Genomic DNA, 18866 nt, shown 5'->3' on the forward strand with positions numbered 1-18866 from the left:
GCGAGCAGGCTGACACAGACAAACGGCTCCGGGGATCCCCCACCGATCAGGGGGGGGGGGACATCGAGTGAACCGGGCTCTGGCGATAGGCTGTGGATGGCTGACGGAAACTCGGACTCGTCCATAGATTTGGTCTGGTGGTAGGCTTCGTTATGTCGGGAAACATTAATTATTTAATGTTTGGGAAGATTTGAACATTTAGGAGGGCTCTGATGTGTAAAGCTGGTTTCATTTGAATTTTATCAATCGACTAATTAACCATCTTATTCCCAACCATCTGACCCCGCCCCTAACCTGTCCCCTACTCTCTGACCAGTGACCCCGCCCCCTGTCGTTCCAGTGGGCAGCCGGCCGATCGGCGCCCGCCGCTCGTGTCTGCGCTGCGCCCACCCTGAGGGCGCCCCTGGCTGCGGCGCCCCTCGCGTCGGTCACGCTCGAATCGCCTCTGTGCAGCGACCTCGACCCGGCCGTGACCGCGCCGCCATGGCGGCCGAGCTACAGCGGAGAAAGGAGCAGCTCCGGCAGCGGCTCTCCCGCCACCTGAGCACATCACAGGAGAGTCTGATGGTGAGTAACAGAAGCTCTCTTGCCAGTCTGCTTCACACGTTTTATGTTAGCAGTTATGTGGTGCTACGCGAAGCTTTCTTTAGAACGGATTATGACATGGGTGTCCATTTCCGCCAAGTCGGGGGTGCCCGAGCTCTCCAAATTCCCCGCCGGCTCGGCCGGCTTGGCTCTGGAGCCTCAACAGACCGCGCGGGTCAAGGTCACCGCTAGGGCGGCGGCGGATTTGCTGCGCCCGGGCACCCCCAACTCGGTAGAAATAGACATCTATGGAAGATGATCTGACTGAGTTTGATCAGCATCATCTCAGTAAAGACGATACTAGGGCCCGACAAATTGAGTCCCTGACCCTTTCCACGGGATGTTTTCTGCTGGAAACCTGGAAATTTCCTTACGTATGTAATTTGTATAATTGTACTCCATAAAGTTAGTTTTGCCAATCTGGTAGCTGTACGATATTACTTATTATGCACAGTTGCTAGCTTCACTGTGCGCCCCGAAGTATCTATATGCACATCTGCATCTCCAGCATATTCCTCTGTGAAGATGCCCTCGGACCCGCCCCTCTCAGTCTCTGGGATACCCGCTGTCCTCTCCGCTCCTGCTTCAGCAGTCGGCGCGGCCGTCTCTCATTGTCCGTCTTTGTGCCGCCCTCTCAACGTCTTTATAAAGAAGCTGCTGTGCTGCATTGGCGGCGCCGATAGCGCGCCATGTGCCGCAGTCCGCTAACAAAGCACTGGGGGCTCCTCTCGGAGGGAGGGAGGGAGGGAGGGAGGGCAGGGCAGAGTGGTAGGCCGTCGGCGCCGGACGGAAGCGCCCCCGGTGACACAGAATGACACTGAGTGACACCAAATGACACGGTTTGACACAGATACGTCCGGAGGAGCGGGCGCGGGGGCAGAGTGACAGAGTGACACAGAGCGACGGGTCGGGTTGTATAGCGGTACATTATTGTCAATCAGCAGGAGTATTGGCGATCAGCAGAATGCATGGATGAGCTATCAAGAAGTGATTGGCAGGAAAATTGACTGACAAATGGGTATGCTGAGGCGGGCTTGCTGATAAACAGTTCGCCGAGCCATATATTAATCTTGCTTGCCATTTCGAATCATCGCATAAAACCTTTATTATTATTATTAATTATATAATTATTAAAGCCTTTATTATGGCTTGTAACTGAGGGATCAACTCTCACACCTGACCCGAGTCGGCAAAAGGAAACAAATGCCAACGAGGGCCAACGAGGCCTTTCGCAAATCCATCTGAGATCAAATGTATTCCTAAACAGCTCCGACCGTGCCTCCTCCATCAACTGTCGTGAGATGCAAGTGCCCGCAGTGAAACTCCTTTGACACGGCACCGCTCGGAGTCTGGCGTGCCGCCGGCGTCTCCGACCGCCCCGGGCTCTCTCTGCGCCGTTCGCCGCTCTGTCGGCGGTCCGATCAGCAGTCGGCGGCCGTCGGGCCGGCTCGCGGGTAGGTCCGGTCCGACTAACTGAGTTAGAGGTCGTCAGTGGTGGCCCGGCTGCCGATCACCCACCGGCGGGCCGGCCCTGACCGCGCCCGCGGCTGATACACGACCTCAGGGGGCGGACCGGTCGGGGAGCATTCATTCTGGCCAGGGTTCATAATGTCCAGGGTACGTTATGCCCAGTGTCGAAATGGCCTGTGCCTTAAATGGGCCAGAGTTCATAATGTCCAGGGATTGCATGGTCCAAATGCGGCCAACTGGCTGCAGATAGGGTATATTCAAAGAGGCCAGGGTTCATAATGTCCAGGGCACGATGTGTCCAGTGTTCGAAATGGCCAGGGTTCATAATGTCCAGGGCACGATGTGTCCAGTGTTCAAAATGGCCAGAGTTCATAATGTCCAGGGCACGATGTGTCCAGTGTTCAAAATGGCCAGTGCCTTGAATGGGACAGAGTTCATAGTGTCCAGGGATTACACAGTCACTGAAAGTGACGTCATTATGTAAAAAACACGGAACCAACTCAATGCGAAGCAGTGCAGTGCCGAAGGCAATGCCTTAGGAGAGATTACAGGCAATAGTAAATCAAATATTTTTAGGTTAAGTGGTTATGTATCTGGCTTCAGGCCGAAGGCCTGAAGCCTGATGCATAACCACTTAACCTAAAAATATTTGATTTACTATTGCTTGCAATCTATTCATGCGAGAAACTATTTCCTTATCCCCGGTAGGCAAACATCATTACCTAGTTAGGTTAGGTTAGGTTAGGTTAGGTTAGGTTAGGTTAGGTTAGGTTAGGTTAGGTTAGGTTAGGTTAGGTTAGGTTAGGTTAGGTTAGGTTAGGTTAGGTTAGGTAAGGTTAGGATAGGTTAGGTTTGGTTGGGTTGGGTGGACTGTGTAATCCCTGGACACTATGAACTCTGGCCCATTCAAGGCACTGGCCATTTTGAACACTGGACATATCGTGCCCGGGACATTATGAACCCTGGCCATTTCGAACACTGGACACATCGTGCCCTGGACATTATGAACCCTGGCCATTTCGAGCAATGGACACATCGTGCCCTGGACATTATGAACCCTGGCCTCTTTGAATTTACCCTATCTGCAGCCAGTTGGCCACATTTGGACCATGTAATCCCTGGACAATATGAACACTGGCCAATTCAAGGCACTGGCCATTTCGAGCACTAGACACATCATACCCTGGACATTATGAGCCCTGGCCAAAATAATACGCACCCGGCCGGTCCGAGTCCGAGCCTGTCGCCGACCGGATGGTGGGAGGGAGTTGGATGCAGCGGAGAGGCAGACGGTCTACACAGTCAGCCCCCGCCGAGCAGAGGTCAGCCGGTCAGCGTGCGAAATTTGGAGACGAAATTAATACGTTGGTGACACAGCGCTGTTTTCTGTATCCCTGAATGTATGTGCATTGCATAAGCAGTGTATGAAACTTTTGGGCTCGATTGTCCAATGCTTCAGCTGTTGTGCTCATGTCTACATAATTACTCAAACTCGTTTCCAATATAGAAGGCGCGATGTGTGTGCCACGAAGTCCCATTTAAAAATTGAATTGTCTGCCTACTTGCTACATTTGATGCATTTGCATGAATGATTGCAGCATTCCGTCCGAGAGCTGTATCATCTTGCATTCAAATCACACCAAAGCGCTCATAACCATGGAGAAGTGCCAGCCTGCATATATTTAGGTGGCATAGTATTCAATGGACATACTTGGATGACTAATTTATGTCATGGTGCTTCTCGGGACAATTAACCCGCGCCCTGCTGGGGGGGGGGGTGTTTGAACACCCCCCCCCCCTTGTGGTTTTTCGCGAATATCTCAAAAACGGCGGCGCGGAGCGCCGCCGTTTTTGGTACACCTTATCATACATCAATTCTACACATGTTGTGAAAATTTCAGACCAAGATCATTCAAGGTCAGGTCACCAGGTCACTTGAAGTGACCTCACCTCATAAAAAGTTTCAATGTCTGTCATAGCTACACCGAGTGACCGATCACTTTGAAACTTTCAGCGATTGCTAAGAGCAATAGCATGTACACAATGTATATCTCAGAATTTTGATATCGATGACCTAAGGTCAGGTCAATTTTGCGACCTCCCCATTATAAGTCAATGGGAGAAAAATGAAATGCGTCTCTTTTGGACGAAAGACATTATAAACACTCCCAAACACCGAATTACAAGTAGTTTAGACACACTGAACATGAAAATGGTGTCCGTGACCCTTGTTTATGCCCTGAGGTCATCTTAGGTCACGAATGGTATCTAACAGTTTTTCGCAAATAACTTTTGATAGAGGCATGCTAGAGCGATGAAAATGCCTTATATGTGTTCAGCTCGACGATACGGATCGACTGATATGCAACATGACCCTTTCCGGTCAGGTCATGACCTTGACCTGAGGTCAAATTTTCAAGCTGACCTTTCAAGGTCAAGTTATAGTTCATTCGATGCGTCTTGACGAGAGGAACACGATGCCGGTGAAAGTAAGCTCGTACAAGGCTTGGGTCAAAAGTTATTGCAGAAAAACTGTTTCCGAAAAAATCGGCTATTTTTGCAGTTTTTGCCGCCTGCAGGCAAAACCGTTGACGTTAGGTCAAATCTGAGAGAATTACTCAGAAAGGGCGTTAATAGGGCTATCGAATGCACTTTTCCGCGGCGCTGTAGCTCTATTGGTTCCCGAGTTATGCGTTGGCTTCTTGGAAATTTTCGACATTCGACCTGGAAATCGGCGAAATTTTGCCTTCAATGACCTCTGGTGACCTGACCTTTGACCTGACCAAAAAATTGACCGAAGTAATTTCCTCATTATTTCTTACGCTCTTTCGAACGCCGCCTTCCGCGTATCGCTACGTGGCCCAGGAGCCGAGTTAGAAGGGGGGGTGTTCAAACACCCCCCCCCCCCAGCAGGGCGTGGAAATCCAGGACCCCCAGCAGGGCGCGGGTTAACCCGCGCCCCAGTGGCGGTCTCGGCCAACTTCGCCCTAGTGAGGGGGGGCATATGTTACCACCCACCTCTAACTCAAAAACTAAGAGGGCTAGAAAGACGCGGTAAAAAGCAGTCGATAGCCCTCAATGCGTCCGTTTGAAAGTATTTCGGTCATTTTTCACCTTAGACCAATATTGGGGTCACCAGAGGTCATCAAAGGTCAAAATTTGCTTATTGTCATTATATTTTTCAGAAAACATGCCGCTATCTCATGAACTATGGTAGCTAGAAAAACGCATGGAAGAGCAATCAATAGCTTTTGAACTCTTCTTTTGAAAAAGTTATTATCAATATTGACCTCAGGTCAACGGTTTAGCCTCCAGAGGGCAAAAACTCCAAAAATAGCCGTTTTTACGAAAAGTGGTTTTCGACAATAACTTTCGACTTCAAAAAGCCACGACATTTCTATTGCCAGAATCGTGTTCCCCTCGCCAAGACGCGTCGAATGAACTATAATTTGACCTTGAAAGGTCAACTTGAAAATTTGACCTCAGGTCAAGGTCATGACCTTACCGGAAAAGGTCATGTTGCATATCAGTCGATGCGTCTCAACAAGACAAACACAATAAGACCATTCCCAGCGTTCTATCTCTTTCCAATCGCGAGTTATTGGCAAAAAACTGTTTGTAGCCTCAAGTGACCTCGGATGACCTGTCTAGAGGCTATCAGCAAAAATGACACCTTGGTCATCACGAGTGGTCTAAATCATTGTGATTCTGAAATATTTGGACTGTTCCGATGCGTACACACGGATCTAGAGGCATTTTCGTTTTTCTCCATTGACTTGTAATGGAAAGGTCACGCCACTGACCTGACCTTGGGTCACGGATATAAAAAATCCGAGATATACAAATTGTAGGCGCCCATAACAGCATGCAATCCACCAAGTTTGAAACCTTTCTGACAAACACTGCAGGCTGGACATGATTGCAAACATTTTTTTAGGCCTGGTCAGTTAACTTGACCTGGTGACCTGACCTGACATGACCTGGGGTCAAAAATTTCACACATTATCCAAAATTGATGTACCAAAAGCTACTCCAAGCGGCGCGGCGCTACGCGCCGCGGTTTTTTATTCACACGCAAAAAACGCGACAGGGTGGTAACATATGCCCCCCCCACTGGGGCGAAGGTTAAGCGGTCGCCATTATGCCGTTAGCTTTCAACGACCCTGCAGGCGAATGTCTATTGATTCATCTATCCATATGCTGAAAGTTATTTTCAATATCCGCCACTGACGCTGCCTTTACCTACCTCTATCCTATTTGCCGTTATCGGTAACTAGCCGGCCGTTAGAGGGGTCGTCTGCGTTGACTCTATGCCAATATTTGCCTGCGCTCGGAGAGAGAAGTGCCGAAAAAGAGCTCCTTCCAATGCGATTCTCAGTAGAGATAAAGCATTGGATTGACGTGTTGATTTTGTGCTGGAGGTAGCTCGCTCCCAAAATCGGTTAGGCAAGTAATTGAGAATGAAACATATTCAGCAGTTCACTCTCTCGAAACTGGAAAGCGTCTATGCCTGACGCGAATCCCATGGCTTTCGTAAAGCATTTTGCACCTTTCGAGAATTTCATTGCGTTGGTGATTGTTCACGACTGAGCATCGTCCTTCGTCAGGTATCTCGTACAACACTGCCTATATCAGACAGTCAGTTCACATGGGTCCTTCCCAATTCACCTCTCCAAGCCTCGCTACCCGCCCCGCCCCGCCCCTCTCTCCTGTCTGATCTATGCTGATGTCATGACCGGGGCTCGTTCCAGTGGGGCTCCGGTCATTTCGGCGTGGCTCGGTCAGGGCTCGCTGGGGACGGCTGGAGGCGCGGCCGGGTATTTCTGGACCTCTATCAGCCATTTAGACTGGGACGGTGGCGATGTCACTCGGCGAGGCCGGCCGCAGGACCGATGGTCCTCCATTCTCTCCCCCCCCCCCCCGAGCTCGACGGTCACCGATCGACCGAACGCTGCCGAATAGAACACCGCCCTCCACAAAATGGGAAATAAATTTGTTGAGTGTCGTGCACTTCACGCTAATAATGTATAATATGTGTAGGTATATAGTTATTCACAGCATCAAAACTTCGTTGACGATTATTGAAAACCAATGAGCAGTAATCGCCACGCACTTTCAGAATGTGGATCGCTCATGATTGTTCAATACAATACCTACAATACAATACAATGTAAATGTTTTAGGTAGGGATATCCATCGGCTACACAGTCATGACTCATGGTCTAGTCGCAGGTCGATGATTCTATTCAAAATCAGTTCGACGAATCAAATGACATTGCACCGAACACCTTTTTTGATTCAACCATAATCACTTTTTAGCCTGTACAATTTAGTAAGGAAATGAATGTAGCAAGGGAAAGAAAGAAAAAGAAAGAAAACTGCATCTTGAGGTTCATCAATCACCGCGGTCCACTGTCATTTGGCTGTTGTAGCCGAAGAGAGAACACTTTGCTGCTGTAATGACTCGATAGTAGAGCTGGTGACACAGGGGAGCTTGAGAGTCGTTGAAGAGATCCCGAGAGAGATCTAGAGAGAGATCCAGGTAGTGATAAAGATGTAAGTCTATATCCACCTGATAGAGATGTAGATCTCCACCTTGCGTACAAATACATCTGATGGAAGATGCTTTTTAATTTAGAGGCTTGATGATTCTGTTCATTGTATAGACCATGATGCACGAGATGCTTCTTCACTGCTCGGATTAGGGATGACGGGATCCGATCAGCTGGGTTTGCGGCACAGATGGGCAGGTGAAGGACAGCGCATTCGAAGTCCCGATGACCACTGCAAAACTTATGGGTGGTAATTACATTGATTAATTGAATGTGATCATTCGTCCAGTCACCCATTCCTATATCACTGGCCTCCCCATTACGAAAATTGCCCACTTAGTTCGTATTAGCGTTGCTAGTTTAGTTGCCCTCGAGAATCATTTGTTCGACTGCCGTAACCGAATTCTACCAAATTCCTATCGGCCTTACTCTAAGATTCATGCGTCATCATTCTCACACCCTTGCTCGCATTACGTTCGCATTTCATGTATTCACCCAAATTTAATTGGTAGCCCCCGAAATTCCCTCCGATAGTGTTAGGCGTCTTACAAACCATGGTCTCCCCGGCGAGATAAATGTCTCTTTCCGAAATCCATATGCATGCTCCGCTAACCGGCGACAAAGATACTTATCGCAGGGCCGTCCAGAATAATTGCACAAATATCCACCCTACTAATTTATGGGATTCACTACACGTCCGATAGACTTATGGTACACACATACACGATTTATATCCGACTTATCTCTCTATCCGGGAGAGATTACCTATGCCCTCTTCCGGTCCGCGTGTAACACCTCCGTTCACGACCCAGGGACCACCGTTCATATCCTGGAACTCTCCTCAGGAACTCTCCTTAAACCATGGGATTTACTCTTCAAGGCCTTACGTGTCCTGGAGTACATTCTTCCCTCCCCTGAGGCTGTCCAGTACCGATTAAGGTACCTTTACAAAATAAGTATGAGGACTTATTCGGGACACTACGGCTCGCCTTATCCGCACTTTTGGGTGACTCACCCCTGACCCTCGGCTTCTTGCCTTTGGCATAACTTACTCTCCACTGCACACTGTGCCAATCTTCCCCTTCCCCCTGCCGTAGAAACCTCTCACTGCCTTCTCACACAGTGTTACCTAAGCGGGAAAATTAACAGTGGCCGGTACCACTGGCGGAAAACGTGCATATGCCCTGCGTACGTGACGGTGGGTCCCTCTTATTATTCCGGTCTGGACGTGGGTTTAGAGAAGTGCATCTGTGTCTCATACAGTCATGCTGGTAAACATTACGCCATAGGAGACGGGCAACAAGCCGTCTGTGCCTCACAATGCCCTGTGCCAATATTGGTGGAGTAATTATTGGCGCTAACTCGCAAGAACGCGAATAACAGAAACGCATTATTTATCCAAACCAAATCGTAATCTCAAGTCATAAATTCTGCTGCACACGTGAATCCAACCATCAGTTCTCGTATACAATCCTAGTAGACCTTGAACCGCTCTTGATTTAATCAGATGATCTAGAACCAATTAGTACGCACCGATCTGCCGTCTGGTTGTGATCCACCGTATCATAGTGAATTACTGAATGCTCAAACGGAAATGACTCATTGAAACTCGTTCGATAGCTTCTGATGGGCTACTAGTTACCTATACAAATTATCTTTATAGAGTGCCAGAACATTGTCATAGGGGTCCCTAGCCTTTCATAGAAAATCTAATTTAAATCATCCTATCAGCAGTAACCAATGCACATCAAACGAACTGCAGTCCTAGATATCATATAGCATGTCATATTTAAAATTATGCATTAACTGTTTACGTTCTTATCCCGTTGCAACTTTCCACAACTAACCATGTTTCTATACGATGACCTTCACCTACCGCACGCGCCCCAATTACGGCTAACCCACTGCCCCTGTTGTGGCTGCTCCTCGCGCCCTCTGGCGGCTCAACGCCCGCGTCGGGGACGACGAATACCACGGCCGCCGGCCGGCGCCGCGTCGACACCGTCAGTCACAGTCACGCCGTTATGGGCGCGTCAACACTCGCGGTACAGTGCTCGTGTGTGTTGTCTCTTCTGGCCGGGTAGATTCACCGGATGTGTCAGTGAGTGTGAATCTGGTAAAATATTGCTGCAATATCTCCCTGTTCGACATCTCATCAGCTCCATTCCACGTAAGTTTTTTTTTTAAATTAAATTCCTGTCCCATTTAATCGTTCCCCAACAAAGATGGTCCTTTCTGGTATTTATTCTACAAAAGCACAACGATCGGTACCTATATTAGTCGCATATTAGTTCTAATCACAAACAATTCTACATCTACCTGTTACTCGACATTTCGCAATTTCAATGACGCAAAGTGACCATCTAAAGTCGCAAAGTGTCAAACCGTCAACCTCAAACCACTGCTCACAACTCTGCACCTAAGTAACAGAAGAAATTCCGCCGTAAGCTCAAGCATTCGTATCTGTCGAAAATCATAACTCTTAGCCATATTCATAGATCGATTGCATGAATCAGTCGCCACCTTAAAACATTACATTCCAGCTGTCAACCGTATTTACCTGTTCAATAATTGATTTCGACTTCGCAATTAATTCCTTCAGCAATATTACCAATGATTTCGCGAAGCAACTTTTAGTGAGTACAGCACGAATCTACACCCTTAATTTCACAAACGAATTCCAACCTCAAATCTTAATCGCACCTGACTACCGCCGATCATAAATCGAACGAACCAGCTTGGCCAAACACAAAGACATATTCGTTATTCAATGCTGACACGCATCATGTCATCAATCTCAACGTTCGTGACAATGAGCTGCTTATTCAAATTTTAGCATCTCGCTCCCGGCCTAATCGTGAATTCCGACGGACAATAACGGTTTGCTGGCGACTCTGACATGACCTCACCAATTCAGATCCTAACATGCTACTAGGGTGTCTGGACCAATAAGTTCAAAGTAATTTAAGTTTTCCAATTCCAATTGAGAGTGCATTTTATGGCAACCGAAAATGTTTGGCAGTCGTCACGGCACGGCAGGCTGGGCAGAGGGGGGGGGGGTCAAGGATTGGGATTGAGCAGACTTTTCAACAACACTCACATTCTGGAGTTTCTCTGCGCTTCCGCTTCTCAGCGTGAACACAAGCGTCGGCGGTTGTCCTCCGGCTCTGGTCACTCGAACTGAAGAGGCTTCTCGCGGGTGACCCCGGACTGACGGCGGCCTCCAGATGGCGTCTCCGGCTCCGGCTGCAGACTGTCACTCTCGGCTGCTCGACTGTGTCTGTCTCTCTGGTTTAGTGGTGCACCCTTTTATAGCTTGGGGGGAGGGGGTGACTGACTGCCACGCCCTTGCGCCGTCATCTTCCTCTGCCTTCCTCTTGTGGGTGGGCCCGTAAGATGGCGCCCTCTGTCCTGTTTAGTCACCTTGCTCCTCTGTGTCTGCAATTTTTGACCGTCGAATCGTCTTCGTGTTGAGTGCTTTAGCATTTTAGTAATCGCTGGCATAAAATAATCACCGACAGGTTTGTGATTTTCGAGTTTTAATTTTGATTCTTCAATTTCATTTTATTCAAACCTTTGTTTCCTTCCGTTTCGTCTGCCGGCAACGCCCCTGTGACGTCACTCTTGCTCCGCCCACCGTACCGGGTGTGGCCGAAAGTCAGCGCCTTCTCCCTCTGCGGGGATCTCTGGAACTACCTCATGAGGCCATTGTGAGGTCGGTCACCCGGTTGTTTTGCCAGGTTCACTCACCCTGGGTTGCTGTGCCCGACAAAGGAGGCTGTGTGCTCCAGCCGGCATCTATCCTTGACACTGCTCCATGATCTGTTGACATATCTTACTGATCCAGCGTTATTTGAGGAGGCTCGGATCGCTCATCCTGCGGTAGCTGTCTCCATAGGCGGGCGTTGTAATGAGAGTTTAACGGCTGCCCATTGCGAAGACCTCTGGAACTACAGCGTTTTTGCTTGCCGTAGGATCTTCCTGGTTGTGCCATTCCCACCGTGGGACTCAGCGCGGCGCAGCTGTTGTGGTACCTGACAGAGTACGTGACAAGTGACAGAGTACCTTAACGTGCTCGCTCGCCGCCGCCGCCGGCCGCAGTCTTGACGTAGCTTGTTGACTCAGCTGTGTCTCGGCGGTTCGTACTGATGTGACCGGCATCGTCTTCTCGCAGATGTGTCTACTGCGGGCTATTCTCACGGACAGTGCTCGTTGAAGGAGTTGGGGAAAAGTGCTGAATGGGGATGGCGGGCCTGGTGACGGGGGGGGGGGTAGTGAATAATGAGAGGGGAGGAGAGCGCAGCAGCAGCGCTCCGCTCAGCTGTGCGTCACCCGGTAGCAGCGACGGGTGTGTGAATGGAGGGCTAGGCCTGTGACCGGACTGCGAGGGGGGGGGGACTGCCAGACCGAGCCGTGCCGAAAAGATATTACGTTAAATGTTCAAGATGTAGCGTGCTACATCTTCAGTCCAAACAACCCTAGTTGCGTCCTCGCAACTCATACAAAAAAGTCACACCCCTTACTCATCTAAATCTACACAATCATCTGATCTTCAGCAACGCCTACAACATGACATCGTATACCTAGTACAGTACACACACGCACCTGTTGTTCCTCGTCCCCACCTCAGTTTGTCGTTCACCAGATCCGGGTCACGGGCACCAACCACTTTGGTTAGCCCGATGTCGTCGGTTGTCGTCCGGTAAGCGGCTTCTCAGGAGGGTGAAGACCTCTATGGCAGCCCAGGTGGGCGGCCTCCACAGCAGTTCGGGTGGCGGCCTCCATGGCAGCCCGGGTGGGCAGCCTTTATGGCGGCCCGGGTGGCGGCCTCCATGGCAGCCCGGGTGGGCAGCTTGCACGGCGGCCCGTGTGGGCAGCCTACGTGGCAGCCCAGGTGGATGACACCTCCGTGGCAGTCCGGGTAGGCGACCTCCATGGCCGGCCCTGCCGCGACCTCCGTGGCCGCCCGGGTGGCAGGCTTCGTGGCAGCTCAGGTGAGCGACCTCCATGGCAGCTCAGGTGGGTGACCCCCGAGGCAGCACGCGAGGGCAATGCATCCCCGTGGCAGCCCGGTTGGGTGACCATCGTGGCAGACCCGTGACAGCCTCCGTTGTAGCTCAGGTAGGCGACTTCCGTGGCAGCCCAGGTAGGTGACTTCCGCGGCAGCTCAGGTGAGTGACCCCCGAGGCAGCACGCGATGGCAATGCATCCCCCGTGGCAGCTCAGGTAGGCGACTTTCGCGGCAGCTCAGTTGAGTGACCCCCGGGGCAGCACGCGAGGGCAATGCATCCTCCGTGGCAGCACAGGTGACATCCGTGGCAGCTCAGGTATGCGACTTCCGCGGCAGCTCAAGTGGGTGACCTCCATGGCAGCCCGGGTAGGTGACCTTCGTGGCAGACCCGGTGACAACCTCCGTGGCAGCTCAGGTAGGCGACTTCCGCGGCCGCTCAGGTGAGTGACCTCCGAGGCAGCACGCGAGGCAATGCATCCTCCGTGGCAGCACAGGTGACCTCCGTGGCAGCTCAGGTAGCGACCTTTCGGCGGACCAGGTGACAGCCGTCGCAGCAGCCCAGGTGGGTGATCTCTGCAGTAGCCCATCTGAATGGATCGTTTGGCAGTTGGTCTTGCAGCATCCTGGCACCCTCTCCTCGTTCACCAACATGATAATCGCCTTGGCTGTGTTGTGAAGACGACCGTGTTTGATTTTGATTCAGTACAACACGAGCATTCCGCCTGTTCTTCTTCCTCTTCTGCTTTTGATATTGCTGTCCTTTTATCCTCAATAATCTAGAAAGTTCGAGCTCTCCTTTGCAATACAGCAGCTGACCGTGACTTGGACTTGTTGTACACCAAAACGCAGAAGAATTGATATGCTGATGCAAACAATTGTCAAGTTTCATTTTCGGCCTGTCTTCTGTATTAGTCTGATCCTTTGTTTCATGAGACAGCTTCATTTCCTTATCTTATCTTCAACAACTTCTTCTATGTCCGTTTCAGTATTCGTTAAACCACTTCCTCTCATCAGCCGCCATCATAAGCTTCATCATCTTCACACAGCTTTCTTTAGCTCATCCTCTTCCTTCACGTCGACCCCTGCAGCAAGCTCATTTCCACTGCTGCCAGTATTTCGAACACATGCTCAATTCTTCAACTTCCCTGTCATCAGCCACCATCATAAGCTTCATCATCTTCACACAGCTTTCTTTAGCTCATCCTAGTATTTCTTCACGTCGACCCTTGCAGCACGCTCATTTCCACTGCTGCCAGTATTTCTAACACCTGCTCTATTCTTCAACTTCTTCCTCTCCTCCATACGGTTGACTTTCAATTCATCAATTTCGGGTTCGGCGGCTTGTGCCAGTCTACCAGCTTCACAATTTGAGAATTATCAAAGCCCCACGTTTTTGGGCGCCATTTGTAGCAAGGGAAAGAAAGAAAAAGAAAGAAAACTGCATCTTGAGGTTCATCAATCACCGCGGTCCACTGTCATTTGGCTGTTGTAGCCGAAGAGAGAACACTTTGCTGCTGTAATGACTCGATAGTAGAGCTGGTGACACAGGGGAGCTTGAGAGTCGTTGAAGAGATCCCGAGAGAGATCTAGAGAGAGATCCAGGTAGTGATAAAGATGTAAGTCTATATCCACCTGATAGAGATGTAGATCTCCACCTTGCGTACAAATACATCTGATGGAAGATGCTTTTTAATTTAGAGGCTTGATGATTCTGTTCATTGTATAGACCATGATGCACGAGATGCTTCTTCACTGCTCGGATTAGGGATGACGGGATCCGATCAGCTGGGTTTGCGGCACAGATGGGCAGGTGAAGGACAGGGCATTCGAAGTCCCGATGACCACTGCAAAACTTATGGGTGGTAATTACATTGATTAATTGAATGTGATCATTCGTCCAGTCACCCATTCCTATATCACTGGCCTCCCCATTACGAAAATTGCCCACTTAGTTCGTATTAGCGTTGCTAGTTTAGTTGCCCTCGAGAATCATTTGTTCGACTGCCGTAACCGAATTCTACCAAATTCCTATCGGCCTTACTCTAAGATTCATGTGTCATCATTCTCACACCCTTGCTCGCATTACGTTCGCATTTCATGTATTCACCCAAATTTAATTGGTAGCCCCCGAAATTCCCTCCGATAGTGTTAGGCGTCTTACAAACCATGGTCTCCCCGGCGAGATAAATGTCTCTTTCCGAAATCCATATGCATGCTCCGCTAACCGGCGACAAAGATACTTATCGCAGGGCCGTCCAGAATAATTGCACAAATATCCACCCTACTAATTTATGGGATTCACTACACGTCCGATAGACTTATGGTACACACCAGAGGTCGATAAAATCTCTGACCATCTGACCCTAGTCAGAGAAAAATAAGCGAGCGAAAATCACATAAAGAAGAAAATATCATGGAACTTGGAAGAAATTCTAAGATTAGCAAAGCCAGCATTGTTACATCCATACACCTATGTCATCGACTAACAACAGCACGAGTAACAAATTAGTGATGACAGTTTTCTACCATTTCTCCACTTTCTCCCTAGTCAGAGCTGGTCTGATCCGGTCAGAAGCAACTCTGTGCCTATTAGGTCGGTTTCCCTACCAATTCATAACCAAATATCGCTCTTATTGGCAGTCGGAGAAAGTGGTGTTTTTGTCGACCGCTTTGTTTTCTTCAGCTGCCAAACTCTTGAGACAAGAGAAAAATAGTTGAGATTTATCAATAATGGTCGCTAATTCTTGCGATGTTTATTGCGAATCTGAAGGAATTTCTTCAAATACAAGGAAAAGTCTCAATAACGGGAAATAGCCACCTTAGCGGCAAAGACGCTAAGGCAGGGGTCGGCAACCTTTTTTGGATGGGGGCCTTACATGTGATTTGGAAGCAACCGGCGGGCCGGAGCATGGTCACAATTTGTTACAATCACGCGCAGGAGCAACGGACCGGAACACAATGTTAGTTACTGATGCCAGCCGCGGGCCGGATCCGGCCCGCGGGCCGTAGGTTGCCGACCCCTGCTAAGGGCCCGACAGCGACGCGCGGTGAGGGAGGGAGGGAGTGGGTAGGGGGACTAGGAAAAAGGGGAGATGAGACGCGGGGCAGGAGGGCAGGAGGCCGGCGCTGGCCGCGGGGAAGGTAGGGGTTGGGGGGGGGGGGACTCGCAGGAGCAAAACACACCCGGGTTTCAGTCGGCAGAGGACTGCGTGCGCGTATTGTATTGTATTATATTGTATTGTATTTTACATCATTGGCACTCATCTGTGGCGAATAGTCGGCGATACCTTGGCAACAAGTCGGCGCACGCAGCGATATGTCGGCGCCGACTCGGCGACTGTTTGGTGATTATATTCGTTTATCACAAGTTCGGAGAACGGCCACGAAATTTTCATTTTTCATGAAAAATTTGTGGCGGTCGTGACGAGCCGTAAAAGTCGCGCGGTGGACACCGAATAGTCTGCGAAATGCCAAGACCGGGGAAGAAAGATCCCGAATCGGTCCGCGACATAGGATGACCTGCACATTCGTGCACATTCGTGTACCAAAATTTGGCAGTGTAACAAGAGCTTATGACTGCCGTATACCAGTGTTTTGGGTTGCGTGGATAGGTATCCAAATTCATCATTTCTCACAATCGCGAAGAAAAGCCTGGAGAAAATTGGCAGGTAGTCGGAGAAACTCCATGAATTTTGTCGACCTCTGGTACACACATACACGATTTATATCCGACTTATCTCTCTATCCGGGAGAGATTACCTATGCCCTCTTCCGGTCCGCGTGTAACACCTCCGTTCACGACCCAGGGACCACCGTTCATATCCTGGAACTCTCCTCAGGAACTCTCCTTAAACCATGGGATTTACTCTTCAAGGCCTTACGTGTCCTGGAGTACATTCTTCCCTCCCCTGAGGCTGTCCAGTACCGATTAAGGTACCTTTACAAAATAAGTATGAGGACTTATTCGGGACACTACGGCTCGCCTTATCCGCACTTTTGGGTGACTCACCCCTGACCCTCGGCTTCTTGCCTTTGGCATAACTTACTCTCCACTGCACACTGTGCCAATCTTCCCCTTCCCCCTGCCGTAGAAACCTCTCACTGCCTTCTCACACAGTGTTACCTAAGCGGGAAAATTAACAGTGGCCGGTACCACTGGCGGAAAACGTGCATATGCCCTGCGTACGTGACGGTGGGTCCCTCTTATTATTCCGGTCTGGACGTGGGTTTAGAGAAGTGCATCTGTGTCTCATACAGTCATGCTGGTAAACATTACGCCATAGGAGACGGGCAACAAGCCGTCTGTGCCTCACAATGCCCTGTGCCAATATTGGTGGAGTAATTATGGGCGCTAACTCGCAAGAACGCGAATAACAGAAACGCATTATTTATCCAAACCAAATCGTAATCTCAAGTCATAAATTCTGCTGCACACGTGAATCCAACCATCAGTTCTCGTATACAATCCTAGTAGACCTTGAACCGCTCTTGATTTAATCAGATGATCTAGAACCAATTAGTACGCACCGATCTGCCGTCTGGTTGTGATCCACCGTATCATAGTGAATTACTGAATGCTCAAACGGAAATGACTCATTGAAACTCGTTCGATAGCTTCTGATGGGCTACTAGTTACCTATACAAATTATCTTTATAGAGTGCCAGAACATTGTCATAGGGGTCCCTAGCCTTTCATAGAAAATCTAATTTAAATCATCCTATCAGCAGTAACCAATGCACATCAAACGAACTGCAGTCCTAGATATCATATAGCATGTCATATTTAAAATTATGCATTAACTGTTTACGTTCTTATCCCGTTGCAACTTTCCACAACTAACCATGTTTCTATACGATGACCTTCACCTACCGCACGCGCCCCAATTACGGCTAACCCACTGCCCCTGTTGTGGCTGCTCCTCGCGCCCTCTGGCGGCTCAACGCCCGCGTCGGGGACGACGAATACCACGGCCGCCGGCCGGCGCCGTGTCGACACCGTCAGTCACAGTCACGCCGTTATGGGCGCGTCAACACTCGCGGTACAGTGCTCGTGTGTGTTGTCTCTTCTGGCCGGGTAGATTCACCGGATGTGTCAGTGAGTGTGAATCTGGTAAAATATTGCTGCAATATCTCCCTGTTCGACATCTCATCAGCTCCATTCCACGTAAGTTTGTTTTTTTTTTTTTAAATTAAATTCCTGTCCCATTTAATCGTTCCCCAACAAAGATGGTCCTTTCTGGTATTTATTCTACAAAAGCACAACGATCGGTACCTATATTAGTCGCATATTAGTTCTAATCACAAACAATTCTACATCTACCTGTTACTCGACATTTCGCAATTTCAATGACGCAAAGTGACCATCTAAAGTCGCAAAGTGTCAAACCGTCAACCTCAAACCACTGCTCACAACTCTGCACCTAAGTAACAGAAGAAATTCCGCCGTAAGCTCAAGCATTCGTATCTGTCGAAAATCATAACTCTTAGCCATATTCATAGATCGATTGCATGAATCAGTCGCCACCTTAAAACATTACATTCCCTGTCAGCCGTATTTACCTGTTCAATAATTGATTTCGACTTCGCAATTAATTCCTTCAGCAATATTACCAATGATTTCGCGAAGCAACTTTTAGTGAGTACAGCACGAATCTACACCCTTAATTTCACAAACGAATTCCAACCTCAAATCTTAATCGCACCTGACTACCGCCGATCATAAATCGAACGAACCAGCTTGGCCAAACACAAAGACATATTCGTTATTCAATGCTGACACGCATCATGTCATCAATCTCAACGTTCGTGACAATGAGCTGCTTATTCAAATTTTAGCATCTCGCTCCCGGCCTAATCGTGAATTCCGACGGACAATAACGGTTTGCTGGCGACTCTGACATGACCTCACCAATTCAGATCCTAACATGCTACTAGGGTGTCTGGACCAATAAGTTCAAAGTAATTTAAGTTTTCCAATTCCAATTGAGAGTGCATTTTATGGCAACCGAAAATGTTTGGCAGTCGTCACGGCACGGCAGGCTGGGCAGAGGGGGGGGGGGGTCAAGGATTGGGATTGAGCAGACTTTTCAACAACACTCACATTCTGGAGTTTCTCTGCGCTTCCGCTTCTCAGCGTGAACACAAGCGTCGGCGGTTGTCCTCCGGCTCTGGTCACTCGAACTGAAGAGGCTTCTCGCGGGTGACCCCGGACTGACGGCGGCCTCCAGATGGCGTCTCCGGCTCCGGCT

The 18866-nt window shown here is 49.3% G+C and overlaps 1 protein-coding gene across 1 annotated transcript in view; it reads left to right on the top strand.

Moving 5' to 3' along the window:
* The window catches only part of LOC122374930, a 40876-nt gene that overhangs the window by 9652 nt on the left and 12358 nt on the right, over nucleotides 1–18866 (top strand). The window contains exon 2 of the mRNA XM_043353996.1: nucleotides 341–567. Within this exon, the coding sequence (XP_043209931.1) occupies nucleotides 341–567 (227 nt within the window). The remainder of the gene's footprint in view (nucleotides 1–340; nucleotides 568–18866) is intronic.

Source organism: Amphibalanus amphitrite, unplaced genomic scaffold (assembly GCF_019059575.1).
Source record: "Amphibalanus amphitrite isolate SeventyFive unplaced genomic scaffold, NRLGWU_Aamphi_draft 001741F_arrow, whole genome shotgun sequence".
Lineage (NCBI taxonomy): Eukaryota > Metazoa > Arthropoda > Thecostraca > Balanomorpha > Balanidae > Amphibalanus > Amphibalanus amphitrite.